Below are 22573 nucleotides of genomic sequence, written 5' to 3'. Positions count from 1 at the left end.
CCAGAAGTGAGACCTTTGGCTCGCAACAGACTCCATGAGCCGGAGCAGAGCCCAATGTTTGTAGCTGAGTCACAGATTGACGGAGATCCGCTACTTCCAAAGAAAGACCCTGCATGCGTTCAACCAAGCCAGAAAGCGGATCCATGTCAACAAGGACGGTTTTGGTGGATTATAATGTCACGGCTGTTTAAGGGTAACCAGAGCATACACAGTAAGAAGAGCTACTGACCGGACCCAAACTAGGGAAGAGAAAGGGTGACCCCTGTCAGACCCTCAACACTCTCCCTATGCTGCTAAAGCACATGCCCGGATCCAAATGGTGGAACGAGGCATGCCCGCGTACCTTAGACTGATGAGCCCTGTAACCCCTACAATAGTGGAAGGGGCACGGCCACCGATGCCCTGCTCAGAATATGGAGGGAACCGTGGCCACCTCAGATCCAGTCAGGAAATCACCAGGTACACAACAAAGTCTGCACACTTAGCTGATGGAGCTGCAGCCGCAGAGAAGACGGATCCAAGGGCCGCTGGCAATATCCGGAGTGCTTGCAGCAGCAGAACACAGGTCCAGAGAACTAGTAGCTTAAGAAGTGAAGATACTCAAGGCAGAGCTACAACTGAAAAGAGAAATATAATCCACGCCCTGCAATAGGAGGAGGGGTGATTTAAAGGCAGGGAAATCAAACGCAGGAGAGACAGCTGGGAGTAAAGACCTCATCACAGGGGCGGAGAAACAGAACAGTGAGAACACCTCCAAACTCTAAGTGACATCATCACAGAGGTGGAGACACAGAGCTGTGAGAACGTCTCAAAGCTCTGGTAGTGACACCACTGGAGTAGGGCTAGCATGTGCACCCTAATCTGTCCAGCCTATAGCTAGCCTTCCTAGGGTATTTAAAGTCCCTTCTCCTGGGGGAAGGTGTCTGAGCAATAAATTCTTTAGCTTGCTAGTTCCTGCAAAGGTGCATTATGGTCCGTTCTGACTTCCGGTTCCGACCTCAACTGCCAGACCTGACCTCTGCTCGACTCTCACACTGATCCTGTGCTGCCTGCACCTATATCTATTTATTATTTATTCACTGGGGATTATTTTTCAAGGTGGAATTTTTCTTTTTAAGTGAGAATTACTTGAATTAAATGTAATAATTGATGAATCTAGTGACTGCGGAGGCACGAAGACAGAACAATTTGTCATAGCTCAGAGGCCTCCTAAATGTGCTGCTAATAAAGTAAATAAAAGGGGAATGAGGTCACCCTTGAGACGTAGGGTATATAAAGCCAGCATGTCAGATGCTGTTAGCTTCATTCATGTTTATGCCAAACCCGTTCGACTTGTCCCTGAGAGGCAGACGTGGGCGCTGAGATACATTTCCTCATACCAATACCACAGCCAACTAAACCCGTGTTCATCCAGAGGACACTGCTCTTCATTATGTGTTTCAACTATGGACATAAGATTTTTGGCCCCAGCAGTCATTATCACACATTCTGTAGCCTCCAGTGTCAAGTACACTGACCGTTTATGTGAATTATTGTGTAACCTTAACCAGATCCACTCAACATCATAGGAGCAAGGCCTGCAAACCTAGCAAAGCATACGAAGAGCTGCAAGTTGCAAGCTTATAGGACATGTCCATATGTCTGAGAGGACTAAGTCCCTGCTGACGAGATGTCGGCCACAGGAGCAAGAGATGGAAATGTCATCTGTGACAGGAACATGTTTTGCAGAGTCAAGGGGTCAACAGCAGGCAGGAGGGTTTGTCATCTATCTGCATCATTTATGGGTCATAAATCTACAAGTTATGATAACGTTTAAAATGAAAACTAATATTTTTACTTGCAATACTACTCCAGACCACATGGTGCAGTGTTTAGTAGCAGGAAGTACAAGAGTAATACTGAGCAAAAAGTTCTTTTACACAGGCACATGTAGATCAATTATCTAAAGCTCAACCTAATGGTAGACATATTTAATGCAAAATTTTTATTACACGCTATTCCCCCCCCCCCCCCCCACACACGCGCACGCGCACACACCCTTAGTATTGTACAGCTCATGGGTATTTCTCCTCCCTGATGAAGGATCACCAGCAAGTAACACCTCTAAACTCCACATTCCGCCTCCCCTTTAGAGGTCTGGACTCCAATATCTCTCTTGTATCCCAAATCTTCTCCACTTGTCAAGTTCATGTTCATCAGTTTGAGAGTCTGGGAGTAATGTCTGAATATTGGCAGCTATTACATGGACTTAAAGATCTGGCAAATTGGTGAAATTGGGTATGGTCAAGGGGTGTAGTCATATGGAATATACTCTATAAACATATACATTATATAAACCTATGCTACTTCAATGTGGTCCCTTATTCTCAATCTTACCCCCATTGGGTGCCATGACTAGTCAATATGGTAACACAAAAGCTTATCTTCTCAACCAAGAGATGACCATTGTAAAAATCTATCACAGAAGTCCTTTTCTGGCCTTGGGACCACTATTGGGTCAATCACATATTGGAAGAAAGTCAATGCTTACATGCTTCGCAGAGATTCATCTTTGACAGATTTTTCCCATCGAACGACTCCTCGAATACTGAGCCATTCTCTTTTTCATCAAACGTATGCAGATACATGGCCTTGTTGTCCATTCTTGGTCATTAACTCTACCTAGAATGGAAAAAGAAGATGGCTTAAGATCTCAGCATAAAACAGGTTGGGCTGTGTGTGGCATACAGAATTAGTGGGAAGAAAATTCCACTGGCAAAGCTTCAAAATGTTGGATTGTCCCTGGAAATTCAGGATGGTTTGAGACCATCCCTGCTGGTGGTTTACCTGGCATAGAGCCAAGCTCCATCCTTCTCATCAGTGACCAGCTCACCTTGCCCAAGTTTTTTTTTTAAGGTTGAAAATAAGACAAGATGATACCCTACCGGGCCTAATTTTACATTCTTTGATCTGTAATTCTTCATCTCCTCATCTAGAGTGGAAGATTGAGGGCACATGGGAAACACCATAATGTGGTCCCATCTTGATATCATTTTCAGGCCCTTTCACTTTTCAGTCAATACAAGCAGATAACTGTCAACTCCAAGATGTACTCCAAGGTCCCACAAGTTGAGGTGACCCAAATATATAGCTACAAGTATAGTTCTGGTTTTAAAACATCGAAACAGGAACAGGTATCATTACCAAGGAAATAATTGATCCTTTTCCAGTTGATGGAAGGTCTGAGTGGGAGTTGGAGCATTGCAGTGTAATTACAGTGAACGGGAGGGTAATTACACTGCTACAGTCTAGACAGCATGCAGGTAAACATCGAAGAGGATGCAGACACAGACTTCATTCTTGATCTGCCAACAGATGTAGCAGAGCTGAACATTTTCTTTATCTCTTTGCATGAGCATCTGTCCTGGATCATATAAATGCACTGACTACATGTCACGTATTACCATGTCTTATATAGACACTACGTTTGTGGCCAGTCTAACCTAGCTTCATGATGTCACTAGAAGTTCTTTAACTTAATCACATTATTATGAAAATTTAACATTTTGTTATGTTTCATGTTCCTTCGAATCCTAAAAAGTTTTCCTCATTATATTATTACCGAGAACGGAAGAGAAAAGAACATTACACTCGGTGCCGTATAAACAAAGCAGGGAACGGACGTGGTTTGTTTAAAGAACAAAATTCAATTTTCTTCCATTTCTAATCTGTGCGCATTTAACAGGATCTAGATCAGTACCAGGCAGACCTGGGCAGATGTCAGGGCCAACCTGGCAAAGAGAGCCCATGGCAATCTCAGTAAACACACTGTAAAGTTGTCAGGTTGAAGGTGGGTTTCCTAGGTAGCTATTCAGAATTTGTTTCCCTAGGACCTATATATATCTGGCACCAGAACTGACTTTCTGGATGTAAGATAATGGGGTGATCTACCACGTAGAGACATGGCTGGATTTATGACATACATTTCAATGTTTAAAATTTTTCTTCAGGTGCTTCGAGATAGCGGAAAATACCTGAAGATCTCACTCTTGACTCAGTTTCTGAATATTGTATCTCTGGCTGTATTGTGACTAGCATTTCTGGTCTTATTTTAAAAGTTAGATTCCTAACTCTAGCTGCTATACAGCCTGAGATAGAGGCGTTAGTAGTAAGGAAGTATCTCTTACATCCTTGGCTATGGTGGATAAAACTAAATTATTAGGGGCAGATTCCTGCAGATGTTTGTACACACAGTATCAGAAGAAGCAGTGGCTTGTTCTGAATGAGCGGTCCAAAAATGATGCCTTAACAGGAGCAGATTCCTGCCCATAGACAGGGTAAAAGTGAAAGAAGCAGTGATCATTTATTAACTGTAGAAAATTTGCAACAGGTTTAAAAAATGCAGACACAATAGGACGTCCCCTGGCTGGGACCAAAATATACACTGCTGCATTAAAATACGCATATAACAGTTTATGACTGTACAACAAGTTTTGCATTCTACCCAACTTTTTGGATCATTCACATCTCCGTTCTGAGATCCAGCAGGCTGTTCCGGCACAGAGCAGAATGTAGGATCTCACAGGATCTGGAGCAGTTCAATAAGTTTATTAATGCACATGTATTCCTCAGGACAAAAAGAGGCACTGTCTCTCCAAAAGACAGACACTTGTGAGGCTTGAGTTTTGGAAAAAATAGCAGGCTCCTGCATATAAAAAAAGAGTACTGCCTCTTTAAAAGCTCATGTCTTGTTCAGTGCAGCACATGAAATTATGAACAGCTCCATCGCTGGCTACGGACACACAGGACACTAACAGCCCCTATTCTAAGCCTTAGTTTTCTAACTAGTAATTTAATCTACCTACCTAAATGTATCCCTACACTGTCCCTACAAGACCCTAAGACGGCTTGCTTGTGTGTCTAATCGTAGACACCTCCTATCACATTGGCGGCCGAGCTCACAGCTCTGCATCTGTGTTCAGAACTAGCCCAGAACCTGATAGACCAGCCAATGTCCTCCCTCCTGATTGGCTGTTAGGCTGACTGCAAAGCATTGCGAGTAAGCTCGGGGCCCCACCCTGGGTCTTATGATCTTCTGTCTTCATCCTCCCTGCCCAATTAACTCATTAGTGTGCTGAATTTAAATGTAAAACGGCGGGCACCGTTTTGCGTGGTTCATACAAAGCGAATGGCCAAAACTGTGGATTGATTTGGAAGAAGAATTTTTGAGAAATTTGTGATGAATCCGATTTGCTTAGAATGGATTTGCTCATTTCTGTCCAGGAGGTCTTCCTGTTTTGGGAACATCCCCAAAAATTCTGGAGAGTTGGCAAGGGTACTTCCACACTAGCGTTTTAGTTTTCCGGTATTAGATCCGTCATAGGGGCTCAATACTGGAAAAAAAACGCTTCAGTTTTGTCCCCAATCATTGTCAATGGGGACAAAACTGAACTGAACAGAACAGAGTGCTCCAAAATGCATTCTGTTCTGTTTTTTTGCTTTCCGTCCTGGGAAACTGATCAAGACTAGTGTTGAGCGAGCATGCTCGGCCGAACCGCTGTTCGGCTCGAGCATCGCTATGCTCGGCAGATCCGAGTGCTCGGCCGAATAATTCGGGTGCTCGGATACAATTTAATACAATGGAAGTCAATGGGAGAACTCCAGGCACCCCCTGCTCGGAAGATAAGAGGATGTCTGGTTCATAAAAAAAAGGTTAGAAATTGATCGAAACCACATCAAAATGGTTTGGCAACAGCATTAAGAGGATAGCTGGATGCCTTTTAGACTCCTATTATGTACAATATGCAATAGACAACCTCACGAAGGTTATATGCCAAAAGCCAGGTATGTGCAGGCCATTGATCTATGAGACATTACAGGTTTAGGCTCCTTTCACATCACTGTTTCTCCTTTCCATTCTCCAGCTCCGTTGTGGAGCCAGAGAACATATTCTGCAGATAACTGATCATAATGATCCCATAGAGTATAATATGGTCTGTTTGGTGTCTGTTCAGAATATGATTTTTGAGCATGTTCTGAGTAGACACCTAACAAACCCCATTATAGTCTATGGGGTCTTTAGGCTCCATTAAGCTCAGTTATTTGCAGAATCCATCCTTTAGCTCCTCAATGGAGCCAAAGAACAGAAAAGAGAAATGGTGATGTAAAAGGAGCCTTAGTCAGCATACCTTACAATGGCAGCCTTATGCACTATGAGATATTCCAAACCCTCTCTCATCTGACTGAGAACCAGTAAGCCTTAAAGTTATTTTGCATCTGTTGGATGGGCTTGGGTGGACCTGCGCACCTAGATCAATATCATTAGGATGACAAAAAGTTTTCTGATTGTCATAACTAGAGTTGAGCGGACACCTGGATGTTCGGGTTCGAGAAGTTCGGCCGAACTTCCCGGAAATGTTCGGGTTCGGGATCCGAACCCGATCCGAACTTCGTCCCGAACCCGAACCCCATTGAAGTCAATGGGGACCCGAACTTTTCGGCACTAAAAAGGCTGTAAAACAGCCCAGGAAAGGGCTAGAGGGCTGCAAAAAGCAGCAACATGTAGGTAAATCCCCTGCAAACAAATGTGGATAGGGAAATGAATAAAAATAAAAATAAAATAAATAAAAATTAACCAATATCAATTGGAGAGAGGTCCCATAGCAGAGAATCTGGCTTCCCGTCACCCACCACTGCAACAGTCCATTGTCAGATATTCAGGCCCCGGCACCCAGGCAGAGGAGAGAGGTCCCGTAACAGAGAATCTGGCTTCATGTCAGCAGAGAATCAGTCTGCATGTCATAGCAGAGAATCAGGCTTCACGTCAGCCACCACTGCAACAGTTCATTGTCATATATTTAGGCCCAGCACCCAGGCAGAGGAGAGAGGTCCCGTAACAGAGAATCTGGCTTCATGTCAGCAGAGAATCAGTCTGCATGTCATAGCAGAGAATCAGGCTTCACGTCAGCCACCACTGCAACAGTCCATTGGCATATATTTAGGCCCAGCACCCAGGCAGAGCAGAGAGGTCCCGTAACAGAGGATCTGGCTTCATGTCAGCAGAGAATTAGTCTGCATGTCATAGCAGAGAATCAGGCTTCACGTCAGCCACCACTGCAACAGTCCATTGTCATATATTTAGGCCCAGCACCCAGGCAGAGGAGAGAGGTCCCGTAACAGAGAATCTGGCTTCATGTCAGCAGAGAATCAGTCTGCATGTCATAGCAGAGAATCAGGCTTCACGTCACCCAACATTGGAACAGTCCATTGGCATATATTTAGGCCCCGGCACCCAGACAGAGGAGAGGTTCATTCAACTTTGGGTTGCCTCGCAATATAATGGTAAAATGAAAATAAAAATAGGATTGAATGAGGAAGTGCCCTGGAGTACAATAATATATGGTTAAGGGGAGGTAGTTAATGTCTAATCTGCACAAGGGACGGACAGGTCCTGTGGGATCCATGCCTGGTTCATTTTTATGAACGTCAGCTTGTCCACATTGGCTGTAGACAGACGGCTGCGTTTGTCTGTAATGACGCCCCCTGCCGTGCTGAATACACGTTCAGACAAAACGCTGGCTGCCAGGCAGGCCAGCACCTCCAAGGCATAAAAGGCTAGCTCTGGCCACGTGGACAATTTAGAGACCCAGAAGTTGAATGGGGCCGAACCATCAGTCAGTACGTGGAGGGGTGTGCACACGTACTGTTCCACCATGTTAGTGAAATGTTGCCTCCTGCTAACACGTTGCGTATCAGGTGGTGGTGCAGTTAGCTGTGGCGTGGTGACAAAACTTTTCCACATCTCTGCCATGCTAACCCTGCCCTCAGAGGAGCTGGCCGTGACACAGCTGCCTTGGCGACCTCTTGCTCCTCCTCTGCCTTGGCCTTGGGCTTCCACTTGTTCCCCTGTGACATTTGGGAATGCTCTCAGTAGCGCGTCTACCAACGTGCGCTTGTGCGCTCGTAAATGTACCACTACATTTACCCAGTGTGCAGTTAGGGAGATATAGCGTCCCTGGCCGTGCTTACTGGTCCACGTATCTGTGGTTAGGTGGACTTTGCCACAGATGGCGTTGCGCAGTGCACACTTGATTTTATCGGATAATTGGTTGTGCAGGGAAGGCACGGCTCTCTTGGAGAAGTAGTGCCGGCTAGGAACAACATACTGTGGGACAGCAAGCGACATGAGCTGTTTGAAGCTGTCTGTGTCCACCAGCCTAAATGACAGCATTTCATAGGCCAGTAGTTTAGAAATGCTGGCATTCAGGGCCAGGGATCGAGGGTGGCTAGGTGGGAATTTACGCTTTCTCTCAAATGTTTGTGAGATGGAGAGCTGAACGCTGCCGTGTGACATGGTTGAGATGCTTGGTGACGGAGGTGGTGGTGTTGGTGGTACATCCCCTGTTTGCTGGGCGGCAGGTGCCAACGTTCCTCCAGAGGCGGAGGATGAGGCCGAGGCGGCGGCAGCAGCAGAAGAGGCCGAGGCGGCAGCAGCAGAAGAGGCCGAGGCGGCAGCAGCAGAAGAGGTAGCAGGGGGAGCCTGAGTGACTTCCTTGTTTTTAAGGTGTTTACTCCACTGCAGTTCATGCTTTGCATGCAGGTGCCTGGTCATGCAGGTTGTGCTAAGGTTCAGAACGTTAATGCCTCGCTTCAGGCTCTGATGGCACAGCGTGCAAACCACTCGGGTCCTCAGCACATTGTTTGAAGAAGTGCCATGCCAGGGAACTCCTTGAAGCTGCCTTTGGGTTGCTCGGTCGCAGATGGCGGCGGTCAGTAGCAGGCGGAGTCTCTTGGCGGCGGGTGTTCTGCTTTTGCCCACTGCTCCCTCTTTTGCTACGCTGTTGGCTCGGTCTCACCACTGCCTCTTCCTCGGAACTGTGAAAGTCAGTGGCACGACCTTCATTCCATGTGGGGTCTAGGACCTCATCGTCCCCTGCATCGTCTTCCACCCAGTCTTGATCCCTGACCTCCTGTTCAGTCTGCACACTGCAGAAAGACGCAGCAGTTGGCACCTGTGTTTCGTCATCATCAGAGACGTGCTGAGGTGGTATTCCCATGTCCTCATCATCAGGAAACATAAGTGGTTTTGCGTCAGTGCATTCTATGTCTTTCACCGCTGGGGAAGGGCTGGGTGGATGCCCTTGGGAAACCCTGCCAGCGGAGTCTTCAAACAGCATAAGAGACTGCTGCATAACTTGAGGCTCAGACAGTTTCCCTGGTATGCATGGGGGTGATGTGACAGACTGATGGGGTTGGTTTTCAGGCGCCATCTGTGCGCTTTCTGCAGAAGACTGGGTGGGAGATAATGTGAACGTGCTGGATCCACTGTCGGCCACCCAATTGACTAATGCCTGTACCTGCTCAGGCCCTACCATCCTTAGAACGGCATTGGGCCCCACCAAATATCGCTGTAAATTATGGCGGCTACTGGGACCTGAGGTAGTTGGTACACTAGGACGTGTGGATGTGGCAGAACGGCCACGTCCTCTCCCAGCACCAGAGGGTCCACTAACACCACCACGACCATGTCCACGTCCGCGTCCTTTTTCTAGATGTTTTCCTCATTGTTATCGTTCACCACAACAACAAAAATATTATTTGACCCAATGTATTGTATTCAAATTCAGGCCTTTTTTTAAAGACAACTATCTGGCTATCTATTTAGGTACCGTATTACACTAATACAGGCACAGCAGTAACCACAGATTTAGCTGACTATAAATTTGAGGCCTAGTATTTAGGCGCTGGGTGACAGGTATGGATTTAGTGACAGAATTAGACTTGGAAATGCACAGTAGCGTGTGTGTGTGAAGTTATTCTGAATGACCCTATGTGCACCTTAAATATTATATACCCTTTTAGGGATAGATTTCAAATAGCACTGATACAGCAGAAACCACTAAATGAGGAAATTGCTAAATTGGGAATTGTATTTCAACCCAGAACAAAAAATGTGCTTTGACGGACACTAAATAACTTTCCCAGCCACAACAGTACAGCAGTAACGACAGATTTAGCTGGATATAAATTTGAGGCCTAGTATTTAGGCGCTGGGTGACAGGTATACGTTTTACGGACAGAATTAGACTGGGATATGCACAGTAGAGTGTGTGTGAAGTTATTGAGAATGACCCTATCAGCACCTTGATTCTGATATACCCTTTTAGGGATGTATTTAAAGTAGGCCTGATACAGCAGAAACCACTAAATTAGGAAATTGCTAAATTGGGAATTGTATTTCAACCCAGAACAAAAAATGTGCTTTGACGGACACTAAATAACTTGACCAGCCACACCAGTAACGACAGATTTAGCTGGATATAAACTTGAGGCCTAGTATTTAGGCGCTGGGTGACAGGTATAGGTTTACTGACAGAATTAGACTGGGATATGGCCAAAAAATAACCACACTATTGATGGTTAAATGCACTTGGTGTGACAGCTTGACCAACCACACTACTGAGGGTTAAATGCACTTGGTGACAGGCGCAGCTTGCCCCTGATGTAGTATATGGCCAAAAAATGAACAGACTATTGCTGGTTAAATGCACTTGGTGTGATAGCTTGACCAACCACACTACTGAGGGTTAAATGCACTTGGTGACGGGCGCAGCTTGCCCCTGATGTAGTATATGGCCAAAAAATAAACAGACTATTGCTGGTTAAATGCACTTGGTGTGACAGCTTCACCCTGATGTAGGCTTTAGCCAAAAAACAACCACACCATTGAGGGTTAAATGCACTTGGTGGCAGCTTGTGCTGGCGCACCACAAGACACAAAATGGCCGCCGATCACCCCAGAAAAAAGTGACTGACAAACGGTCTGGGCAGCCTAAAAACAGTGAGCAATTGAGTATCAGCAGCTCAATGATGCACAGCTGCAGATCGATCAATTAATCAAGTCCTTTGGAGGAGTTAATCTGCCTAATCTCGCCCTACTGTCGCAGCCGCAACCTCTCCCTACGCTAATCAGAGCAGAGTGACGGGCGGCGCTATGTGACTCCAGCTTAAATAGAGGCTGGGTCACATGGTGCTCTGGCCAATCACAGCCATGCCAATAGTAGGCATGGCTGTGATGGCCTCTTGGGGCAAGTAGTATGACGCTTGTTGATTGGCTGCTTTGCAGCCTTTCAAAAAGCGCCAAGAAAGCGACGAACACCGAACCCGAACCCGGACTTTTACGAAAATGTCCGGGTCCGGGTCCGTGTCACGGACACCCCAAAATTCGGTACGAACCTGAACTATACAGTTCGGGTTCGCTCATCCCTAGTCCTAACATAATATTCAATAACCTTTCTATACAGTTTTGTCATGTAAAAACTAATTTGCATAAACATGGGCATATGGGAAAGATATGCAAATGAGCAGAATCTCTCATGAACAGCGCCCTCTATTAGTTGCATAGTGTTATGACAAGACTATTCACTCACAATAGTCTTGTCATAACACTATACAACAAATAGAGGGTGCTGTTCATGAGTCATGATTCATTAGTCATGAATCATATCCAATTAATAGAGGGCGCTCTTCATGAATCATGACTCATGAACAGTGCCCTCTATTAGTTGCATAGTGTTATGACAAGACTATTCGCTGAGATCATATTTGCAATATTCTAAAAAATGAATATATAGCAATATAGCAAATATTATGAAATAATTATGTAGTAACGCAGTGATAATATCTGACACTGGAAAAGCTGGGTAATAACTCAGTGTAGATTGTGAGTTATTACCCAGCTTTCCCAGTGTCAGATTTTATCACTAAATTATTACCCAGATTTCCCAGTGTTAGATATCATCCTAATGTAGATTTATCGCAAATTTTCCATGCAAAAGGCTACACTAATAAGCTTGTCATAAGACTGTGAAACCAATAGATGGCGCTGTTCATAACTCAGTAGCGTCATCTATTGGTTTTAATAGTCTTATGAAAAACAAGGCAGATTCTGCTCATTTGCATGTCTTTCCCATATGCCCATGTTTATGCAGTTCTAGTTGGAAGGTATAGGAATGGAAGATGTGTGTGTATATATATATATTATGTACACATGATACTATGTTCAAATTTGACAGAAACTTTATAGGAAATGATATGATTGGAAAAAACAATTTCACCACTGTTTTATGGGTTTGTTTTTACGAGGTTCACTATGCGGTACAAGCGGCCTGTTACCTAAATCCTCTGGGTCAGGGCGATAACAGTGATACCACATTTATACCGTTTTAATACAAAAAAAAAATATGAAAAAAAAAAAGTATTTTTTCTTCTCATCAACATATCATCTATGGAACCGTGTGGGGGCTCATTTTTGTGGGATGATCTGTGGTTTTTAGTAATACCCTTTTGGGATGTGTATGACTTTTTGATCACTTTTTATAGAATTTTTGGGGGAGGTGAAGCGACAAAAAAACTGCAAATAGGCCATTTTGATATCTTTTTTTCCCATTTTGATGTTCACCATATGGAATAAATACACATATTTGAATAGTTCATTCATTTTGGGACGCGGCAGTGCTAATGATGTTTATTTTTTTTATGTTTATTGTTATTTTAATTTTATGAAAAGGCGTGATTTTAATTTTTATATTTTTTAAAACTTTTTTTTTTACTTTTAGGCCCCTGAAGTGACCTCAACATGCAATCATTAGATTGCCATTTCTATTTAGTAATGGAATTTAATGCATTACTTAATAGAAAATTCTGTATATTCCAATGCAATTCTGCCACCTGCAGGCCTGCATTGGAATATACCTGTGATAGGCTTGTACAGGCTCAGGCCTATTACAACTAAGAAACACCTTCCCCGATCTCAGTGAGAGGAAGGCGTTCCCGTCCCGGGAGTGCAGCACTCCTGATTTTTCTGCTCTCAGATGCCATGGCCACATCTGAGGATTTAAACATCTGCTATCAGTGTGGAAAACAGCAGAAACCTATGGCACCCGCTGGGCGCAGGAGCGGACGCCAATTCTAAACCCTGCACTTACACCATACATGTACATCAGAGGTGCTAAAGGGGTTAACCAACTCGCATGGTCAGACCGCTAAGTTGCTGCATCCAGAATAGAATAGTTGTCAACAGTCCCAATTTTGTTGGGACAATCTTGTAAATCGGTCCTTCAAAGTGGTGGGGCTTATATATGTCCAGCCCCAAAGTGGGCATTTTGTGCCCATTTTAAGATGTTCCTGTATGAAAAGGTGGAGATTAGAAGTTCCAATACCACTGAGGATGAGGTGATAATGAAGATGAGCAATTCTGGACTGCAAAGGGTTTAAAGCCATGAAGGTGGTCAAAGTTGGCAGAAGAACCAGAGAAGATCTGAGATGTAAGCACACAACAGAGCTCAGATCAGTATGAGTCCAACAAGGTGTACATATAAATGGAGAAGGTTGATGTAAGCCCTACACTGAGGGCCAGGAGAGGTTTAAAGGCCCAGAAACATTGACATAGGTCATCAGTCTGAACTGGGTTGCCATGGGAACAGGACACTTGGTCAATGAGAAGTGGAGCGGGACCATGGTGACATAAGTAACCTATAAAATATGCCAAACTTTTTATGACCTTAGGTACGTTAAAGTCACATGTTCCGAAAAGTGAAAAAAGGAAAATTGTTTAAAAATGAAATGAAAGTACATTCTGGATAATTTCTCAGGAACCAACAATAATTTCCTCCCACATGAGCGGCCGGCAGATATGGTGTTATTACAGCTGAGCGGAGGATAAAGGGATGAGGGAAAGAATGAAAGTCAATATGAAGAGAGTCCCGCTGACCCGTGAGACCGCACCATATGTGAGAGGTCCACACCCTAGAGGTAGACGACATGTAATACTGCTGTATGCAAAGATGGATAACTAAGGATATCCCAGGATAATGAGCATCTTAAAGGGACAGTCCACCTGTAGATGTGACCACCATGAAATGTAACTACCTTAGATGCCAAACTGTCCTGAATTTAGAGTGACTCTCCCAGGAAGATAAGGCTAGCCCTGGAAAAAAGTGTGGGGTTAATGTTAGCCCCAACCATACATAGGAGGTCCTGGAAAACTTGGGTGCTTAAGGGGAGGGGCTTACATATAACAAATTTACCAACTAAAGTGTGTCATTACCCTGTACCCCAAGTGTCAGTGTCATTACCCTGTACCCCGAGTATCAGTGTCATTATCCTGTACCCCAAGAGTCAGTGTCTTATCCTGTACCCCGAGTGTCAGTGTCATTACCCTGTACCCCGAGTGTCAGTGTCATTACCCTGTACCCCAAGTGTCAGTGTCATTATCCTGTACCCCGAGTGTCAGTGTCATTATCCTGTCCCCCAAGTGTCAGTGTCATTATCCTGTACCCCGAGTGTCAGTGTCATTATCCTGTACCCCAAGTGTCAGCGTGTCATTATCCTGTACCCCAAGTGTCAGTGTCATTATCCTGTACCCCAAGTGTCAGTGTCTTATCCTGTACCCCAAGTGTCAGTGTCATTATCCTGCACTCCAGGTGTCAGCGTGTTATTATCCTATACCTCAAGTGTCAGTGTCATTATCCTGTACCCCAAGTGTCAGTGTCATTATCCTGTACCCCAAGTGTCAGTGTCATTATCCTGTACCCCAAGTGTCAGTGTCATTATCCTGTACCCCGAGTGTCAGTGTCATTATCCTGTACCCCAAGTGTCAGTGTCATTATCCTGTACCCCAAGTGTTATTATCCTGTACCCCAAGTGTCAGTGTCATTATCCTGTACCCCAAGTGTCAGTGTTATTATCCTGTACCCCAAGTGTCAGTGTCATTATCTTGTACCCCAAATGTCAGCGTCATTATCCTGTACCCCAAGTGTCAGTGTCATTATCCTGTACCTCAAGTGTCATTGTCCTGTACCCCGAGAGTCAGTGTCATTATCCTGTACCCCAAGTGTCAGTGTCATTATCCTGTACCCCAAGTGTCAGTGTCATTATCCTGTACCCCAAGTGTCAGTGTCATTATCCAGTACCCCAAGTGTCAGTGTTATTATCCTGTACCCCAAGTGTCAGTGTCATTATCCTGTACCCCAAGTGTCAGTGTCATTATCCTGTACCCCAAGTGTCAGTGTCATTATCCTGTACACCAAGTGTCAGTGTCATTATCCTGTCCCCCAAGTGTCAGTGTCATTATCCTGTACCCCAAGTGTCAGTGTCATTATCCTGTACCCCAAGTGTCAGTGTCATTATCCTGTACCCCAAGTGTCAGTGTCATTATCCTGTACCCCAAGTGTCAGTGTTATTATCCTGTACCCCAAGTGTCAGTGTCATTATCCTGTACCCCAAGTGTTAGTGTCATTATCCTGTACCCCAAGTGTCAGTGTCATTATCCTGTACCCCAAATGTCAGTATCATTATCCTGTACCCCAAGTGTCAGTGTTATTATCCTGTACCCCAAGTGTCAGTGTCATTATCCTGTACCCCAAGTGTCAGTGTCATTATCCTGTACCCCAAGTGTCAGTGTCATTATCCTGTACCCCAAGTGTCAGCGTCATTATCCTGTACCCCAAGTGTCAGTGTCATTATCTTGTACCCCAAGTGTCAGTGTTATTATCCTGTACCCCAAGTGTCAGTGTCATTATCCTGTACCCCAAGTGTTAGTGTCATTATCCTGTACCCCAAGTGTCAGTGTCATTATCCTGTACCCCAAATGTCAGTATCATTATCCTGTACCCCAAGTGTCAGTGTCATTATCCTGTACCCCAAGTGTCAGTGTCATAATACTGTACCCCGAGTGTCAGTGTCATTATCCTGTACCCCAAGTGTCAGTGTCATAATACTGTACCCCAAGTGTCAGTGTCATTGTCCTGTACCCCGAGTGTCAGTGTCATTATCCTGTACCCCAAGTGTCAGTGTCATTGTCCTGTACCCCGAGTGTCAGTGTCATTATCCTGTACCCCAAGTGTCAGTGTGTCATTATCCTGTTTCCCAAATGTCAGTGTCATTATCTTGTACCTTAAGTGTCAGTGTCATTATCCTGTACCCCAAGTGTCAGTGTCATTATCCTGTACCCCAAGTGTCAGTGTCATTATCCTGTTTCCCAAGTGTCAGTGTCATTATCCTGTACCCCAAGTGTCAGTGTCATTATCCTGTACCCCAAGTGTCAGCGTCATTATCCTGTACCCCAAGTGTCAGTGTCATTATCCTGTACCCCCAGTGTCAGTGTCATTATCCTGTACCCCAAGTGTCAGTGTCTTATCCTGTACCCCAAGTGTCAGTGTCATTATCCTGCACTCCAGGTGTCAGCGTGTTATTATCCTGTACCCCAAGTGTCAGTGTCATTATCCTGTACCCCAAGTGTCAGTGTCATTATCCTGTACCCCAAGTGTCAGTGTCATTATCCTGTACCCCGAGTGTCAGTGTCATTATCCTGTACCCCAAGTGTCAGTGTCATTATCCTGTACCCCAAGTGTTATTATCCTGTACCCCAAGTGTCAGTGTCATTATCCTGTACCCCAAGTGTCAGTGTTATTATCCTGTACCCCAAGTGTCAGTGTCATTATCTTGTACCCCAAATGTCAGCGTCATTATCCTGTACCCCAAGTGTCAGCGTCATTATCCTGTACCCCAAGTGTCAGTGTCATTATCCTGCCCCCCAAGTGTCAGTGTCATTATCCTGTACCCCGAGAGTCAGTGTCATTATCCTGTACCCCAAGTGTCAGTGTCATTATCCTGTACCCCAAGTGTCAGTGTCATTATCCTGTACCCCAAGTGTCAGTGTTATTATCCTGTACCCCAAGTGTCAGTGTCATTATCCTGTACCCCAAGTGTCAGTGTCATTATCCTGTATCCCAAGTGTCAGTGTCATTATCCTGTACCCCAAGTGTCAGTGTTATTATCCTGTACCCCAAGTGTCAGTGTCATTATCCTGTACCCCAAGTGTTAGTGTCATTATCCTGTACCCCAAGTGTCAGTGTCATTATCCTGTACCCCAAGTGTCAGTGTCATAATACTGTACCCCGAGTGTCAGTGTCATTGTCCGGTACCCCAAGTGTCAGTGTCATAATACTGTACCCCAAGTGTCAGTGTCATTGTCCTGTACCCCGAGTGTCAGTGTCATTATCCTGTACCCCAAGTGTCAGTGTCATTGTCCTGTACCCCGAGTGTCAGTGTCATTATCATGTACCCCAAGTGTCAGTGTCATTATCCTGTACCCCAAGTGTCAGTGTCATTATCCTGTACCCCAAGTGTCAGTGTCATTATCCTGTACCCCAAGTGTCAGTATCATTATCCTGTACCCCAAGTGTCAGTGTCATTATCCTGTCCCCCAAGTGTCAGCGTCATTATCCTGTACCCCAAGTGTCAGCGTCATTATCCTGTACCCCAAGTGTCAGCGTCATTATCCTGTACCCCGAGTGTCAGCGTCATTATCCTGTACCCCGAGTGTCAGTGTCATTATCCTGTACCCCAAATGTCAGTGTCATTATCCTGTACCCCAAGTGCCAGTGTCATTACCCTGTACCCCAAGTGTCAGTGTCATTACCCTGTACCCCAAGTGTCAGTGTCATTATCCTGTACCCCAAGTGTCAGTGTCATTATCCTGTACCCCAAGCGTCAGCGTCATTATCCTGTACCCCAAGTGTCAGTGTCATTATCCTGTTTCCCAAATGTCAGTGTCATTATCTTGTACCTCAAGAGTCAGTGTCATTATCCTGTACCCCAAGTGTCAGTGTCATTATCCTGTACCCCAAGTGTCAGTGTCATTATCCTGTACCCCAAGTGTCAGTATCATTATCCTGTCCCCCAAGTGTCAGTGTCATTATCCTGTACCCCAAGCGTCAGTGTCATTATCCTGTACCCCAAGTGTCAGTGTCATTATCCTGTCCCCCAAGTGTCAGTGTCATTATCCTGTACCCCAAGTGTCAGTGTCATTATCCTGTACCCCAAGTGTCAGTGTCATTATCCTGTCCCCCAAGTGTCAGTGTCATTATCCTGTACCCCAAGTGTCAGCGTCATTATCCTGTACCCCAAGTGTCAGTGTCATTATCCTGTACCCCAAGTGTCAGTGTCATTATCCTGTACCCCAAGTGTCAGTGTCATTATCCTGTCCCCCAAGTGTCAGTGTCATTATCCTGTACCCCAAGTGTCAGTGTCATTATCCTGTACCCCAAGTGTCATTATCCTGTACCCCAAGTGTCAGTGTCATTATCCTGTACCCCAAGTGTCAGTGTCATTATCCTGTACCCCAAGTGTCAGTGTCATTACCCTGTACCCCAAGTGTCAGCGTGTCATTATCCTGTACCCCAAGTGTCAGTGTCATTATCCTGTACCCCAAGTGTCAGTGTCATTATCCTGTACCCCAAGTGTCAGCGTCATTATCCTGTACCCCAAGTGTCAGTGTCATTACCCTGTACCCCAAGTGTCAGCGTGTCATTATCCTGTACCCCAAGTGTCAGTGTCATTATCCTGTACCCCAAGTGTCAGTATCATTATCCTGTCCCCCAAGTGTCAGTGTCATTATCCTGTACCCCAAGTGTCAGTGTCATTATCCTGTACCCCAAGTGTCAGTGTCATTATCCTGTCCCCCAAGTGTCAGTGTCATTATCCTGTACCCCAAGTGTCAGAGTCATTATCCTGTACCCCAAGTGTCAGTGTCATTATCCTGTCCCCCAAGTGTCAGTGTCATTATCCTGTACCCCAAGTGTCAGTGTCATTATCCTGTCCCCCAAGTGTCAGTGTCATTATCCTGTTTCCCAAGCGTCAGTGTCATTATCCTGTACCCCGAGTGTCAGTGTCATTATCCTGTACCCCAAGTGTCAGTGTCATCATCCTGTACCCCAAGTGTCAGTGTCACTATCCTGTACCCCAAGTGTCAGCGTCACTATCCTGTACCCCAAGTGTCAGCGTCATTATCCTGTACCCCGAGTGTCAGTGTCATTATCCTGTACCCCAAGTGTCAGTATCATTATCCTGTACCCCAAGTGTCAGTATCATTATCCTGTACCCCGAGTGTCAGTGTCATTATCCTGTACCCCAAGTGTCAGCGTCATTATCCTGTACCCCGAGTGTCAGTGTCATTATCCTGTACCCCAAGTGTCAGTGTCATTATCTTGTACCTCAAGTGTCAGTGTCATTATCCTGTACCCCAAATATTAGAGGAGAGGTTTGTGCAGCGGATATGCATAGCTCACATAGGATTGTCTAGCCTGATACAATTGTAACAAACCCTCAGCTGTGAGAAGGATTAGGCGAGGACCTCTGTATGCAGAGCTATGTAAATACTTGTAAGGAGCTGGGATCTGAAGCCGGCACCTGTTGCACAAGATGACAGGTCCTGTTACAGCACTGGTGATGGCTCCAGCCGCTCTCTGCATCCAGCAGCGCAGAGCTCAACCTGTTCAGCAGCTGCATCAGACGTCCCCACCCCGTACACATCTCCTAGTAATGTCTATGGAGATCTCTATAGATCCACAGCACCTACAGGGAAGGTGCATCACATGCAATGCTCACCTGCAGTCCTGGATGTGATCCCAGGTCCCTATATAGTCCTATGAGGGGCCAAAGGCTGCAGTCCAGGGACTGGTGTCGCTGTGGTGGTATCTGAAGGATTCAGTGCGCCTCTTCTGACAAACTTTCTGACTGCTGGAATTTGTAAGAACTTGAGTTTTGCGGTCACCTTGTTTTGCAAAAGGGTAAAAAAAAGAGTGGGTTTTATTTGACAAATCGCACAATGAAACCTCCCCCTATTCTAAAAAAAAAAAAATGAGAAAAAAATGGTATTGATGAGTCCTGAAAATGTGCAGATCCAAATTTCTCATTTTCTCCTTTGTAGGAAAGTTCATGGGATTTGTCCAATTTGACTGGTAAGACACTGCCCTCTGCTGGAGATTTTATAGCATAGCAGCGAAATGTCTGAACTGCACCAGGAATTCAGTTTAAATTTTCCTGTAAGGTTTTTTTTTTTTTTTTACATGTTGCAGACAATTTTAAAGTTTTTGTTAAATTTCATGAAAATCTGAGCAAAAAATCAATGATTTGCTAGATCAAATCATTCAGGGCCTGGGCCCCTGATGTTTTGTCCCAGGCCCCAAATGTCCTGCCTGCCTGTTAGACATAACTGTATTGCCGTCCTCAGGACGGCAATACAATTGAATCTAATTCACTGCAAGAGCTGAAGGACATGTGATGACATCACAGGTCATGTGATCAGTTCTAACTGCAGTAGCTAAAAAGGACCTGGGATGATGTCACCGTCATGTGACCAGTGCAGGAAGAGGATGGCTCAGCAGTAGGGATGAGCGAACTCGAACTGTATAGTTCGGGTTCGTACCGAATTTTGGGGTGTCCGTGACACGGACCCGAACCCGGACATTTTCGTAAAAGTCCGGGTTCGGGTTCGGTGTTCGTCGCTTTCTTGGCGCTTTTGTGACGCTTTCTTGGCGCTTTTTGAAAGGCTGCAGAGCAGCCAATCAACAAGCGTCATACTACTTGCCCCAAGAGGCCGTCACAGCCATGCCTACTATTGGCATGGCTGTGATTGGCCAGAGCACCATGTGACCCAGCCTCTATTTAAGCTGGAGTCACATAGCGCCGCCCGTCACTCTGCTCTGATTAGCGTAGGGAGAGGTTGCGGCTGCGACAGTAGGGCGAGATTAGGCAGTGATTAACTCCTCCAAAGGACTTGATTATTGATCGATCTGCAGCTGTGCATCATTGAGCTGCTGATCCTCAATTGCTCACTGTTTTTAGGCTGCCCAGACCGTTTGTCAGTCACTTTTTTCTGGGGTGATCGGCAGCCATTTTGTGTCTTGTGCGGTGCTGCGACCAAGTGCATTTAACCCTCAATGGTGTGGTTGTTTTTTGGCTAAAGCCTACATCAGGGTGAAGCTGTCACACCAAGTGCATTTAACCAGCAATAGTCTGGTTATTTTTTGGCCATATACTACATCAGGGGCAAGCTGCGCCCGTCACCAAGTGCATTTAACCCTCAGTAGTGTGGTTGGTCAAGCTGTCACACCAAGTGCATTTAACCAGCAATAGTGTGGTTATTTTTTGGCCATATCCCAGTCTAATTCTGTCACTAAATCCATACCGGTCACCCAGCGCCTAAATACTAGGCCTCAAATTTATATCCCGCTAAATCTCTCGTTACTGCTGTACTGTTGTGGCTGGGCAAGTTATTTAGTGTCCGTCAAAGCACATTTTTTGTTCTGGGTTGAAATACAATTCCCAATTTAGCAATTTCATAATTTAGTGGTTTCTGCTATATCAGAGCTATTTGAAATCTATCCCTAAAGGGGTATATAATATTCAAGGTGCACATAGGGTCATTCAGAATAACTTCACACACACGCTACTGTGTATTTCCAAGTCTAATTCTGTCACTAAATCCATACCTGTCACCCAGCGCCTAAATACTAGGCCTCAAATTTATATCCCGCTGAATTTGAATACAATACATTGGGCCAAATAATATTTTTGTTGTTGTGGTGAACGATAACAATGAGGAAAACATCTAGTAAGGGACGCGGACGTGGACATGGTCGTGGTGGTGTTAGTGGACCCTCTGGTGCTGGGAGAGGACGTGGCCGTTCTGCCACATCCACACGTCCTAGTGTACCAACTACCTCAGGTCCCAGTAGCCGCCAGAATTTACAGCGATATATGGTGGGGCCCAATGCCGTTCTAAGGATGGTAAGGCCTGAGCAGGTACAGGCATTAGTCAATTGGGTGGCCGACAGTGGATCCAGCACGTTCACATTATCTCCCACCCAGTCTTCTGCAGAAAGCGCACAGATGGCGCCTGAAAACCAAGCCCATCAGTCTGTCACATCACCCCCATGCATACCAGGGAAACTGTCTCAGCCTCAAGTTATGCAGCAGTCTCTTATGCTGTTTGAAGACTCCGCTGGCAGGGTTTCCCAAGGGCATCCACCTAGCCCTTCCCTAGCGGTGAAAGACATAGAATGCACTGACGCACAACCACTTATGTTTCCTGATGATGAGGACATGGGAATACCACCTCAGCATGTCTCTGATGATGACGAAACACAGGTGCCAACTGCTGCGTCTTTCTGCAGTGTGCAGACTGAACAGGAGGTCAGGGATCAAGACTGGGTGGAAGACGATGCAGGGGACGATGAGGTCCTAGACCCCACATGGAATGAAGGTCGTGCCACTGACTTTCACAGTTCGGAGGAAGAGGCAGTGGTGAGACCGAGCCAACAGCGTAGCAAAAGAGGGAGCAGTGGGCAAAAGCAGAACACCCGCCGCCAAGAGACTCCGCCTGCTACTGACCGCCGCCATCTGGGACCGAGCACCCCAAAGGCAGCTTCAAGGAGTTCCCTGGCATGGCACTTCTTCAAACAATGTGCTGACGACAAGACCCGAGTGGTTTGCACGCTGTGCCATCAGAGCCTGAAGCGAGGCATTAACGTTCTGAACCTTAGCACAACCTGCATGACCAGGCACCTGCATGCAAAGCATGAACTGCAGTGGAGTAAACACCTTAAAACCAAGGAAGTCACTCAGGCTCCCCCTGCTACCTCTTCTGCTGCTGCCGCCTCGGCCCCTTCTGCTGCTGCCGCCGCCTCGGCCTCTTCTGCTGCTGCCGCCTCGGCCTCTTCCTCCGCCTCTGGAGGAACGTTGGCACCTG

The 22573-nt window shown here is 45.7% G+C and overlaps 1 protein-coding gene across 1 annotated transcript in view; it reads right to left on the bottom strand.

The window, feature by feature from the left end:
- The window catches only part of SCARA5 (scavenger receptor class A member 5), a 252915-nt gene extending 233327 nt beyond the window's left edge, over positions 1 to 19588 (bottom strand). The window contains exons 1-2 of the mRNA XM_044289598.1: positions 19429 to 19588; positions 2531 to 2661 (exon numbers count right to left, since the gene is read on the bottom strand). Coding sequence (XP_044145533.1) covers positions 2531 to 2642 — 112 coding nt within the window. The 5' untranslated portion in view covers positions 2643 to 2661; positions 19429 to 19588. The remainder of the gene's footprint in view (positions 1 to 2530; positions 2662 to 19428) is intronic.
- Positions 19589 to 22573: the final 2985 nt, after the last annotated feature.

This window comes from Bufo gargarizans, chromosome 4 (assembly GCF_014858855.1).
Source record: "Bufo gargarizans isolate SCDJY-AF-19 chromosome 4, ASM1485885v1, whole genome shotgun sequence".
In the NCBI taxonomy this organism is placed as follows: Eukaryota; Metazoa; Chordata; class Amphibia; order Anura; family Bufonidae; genus Bufo; species Bufo gargarizans.
The sequence above is the reverse complement of the archived record's forward strand: the minus strand, read 5'-3'. Positions and strand labels throughout refer to the sequence as shown.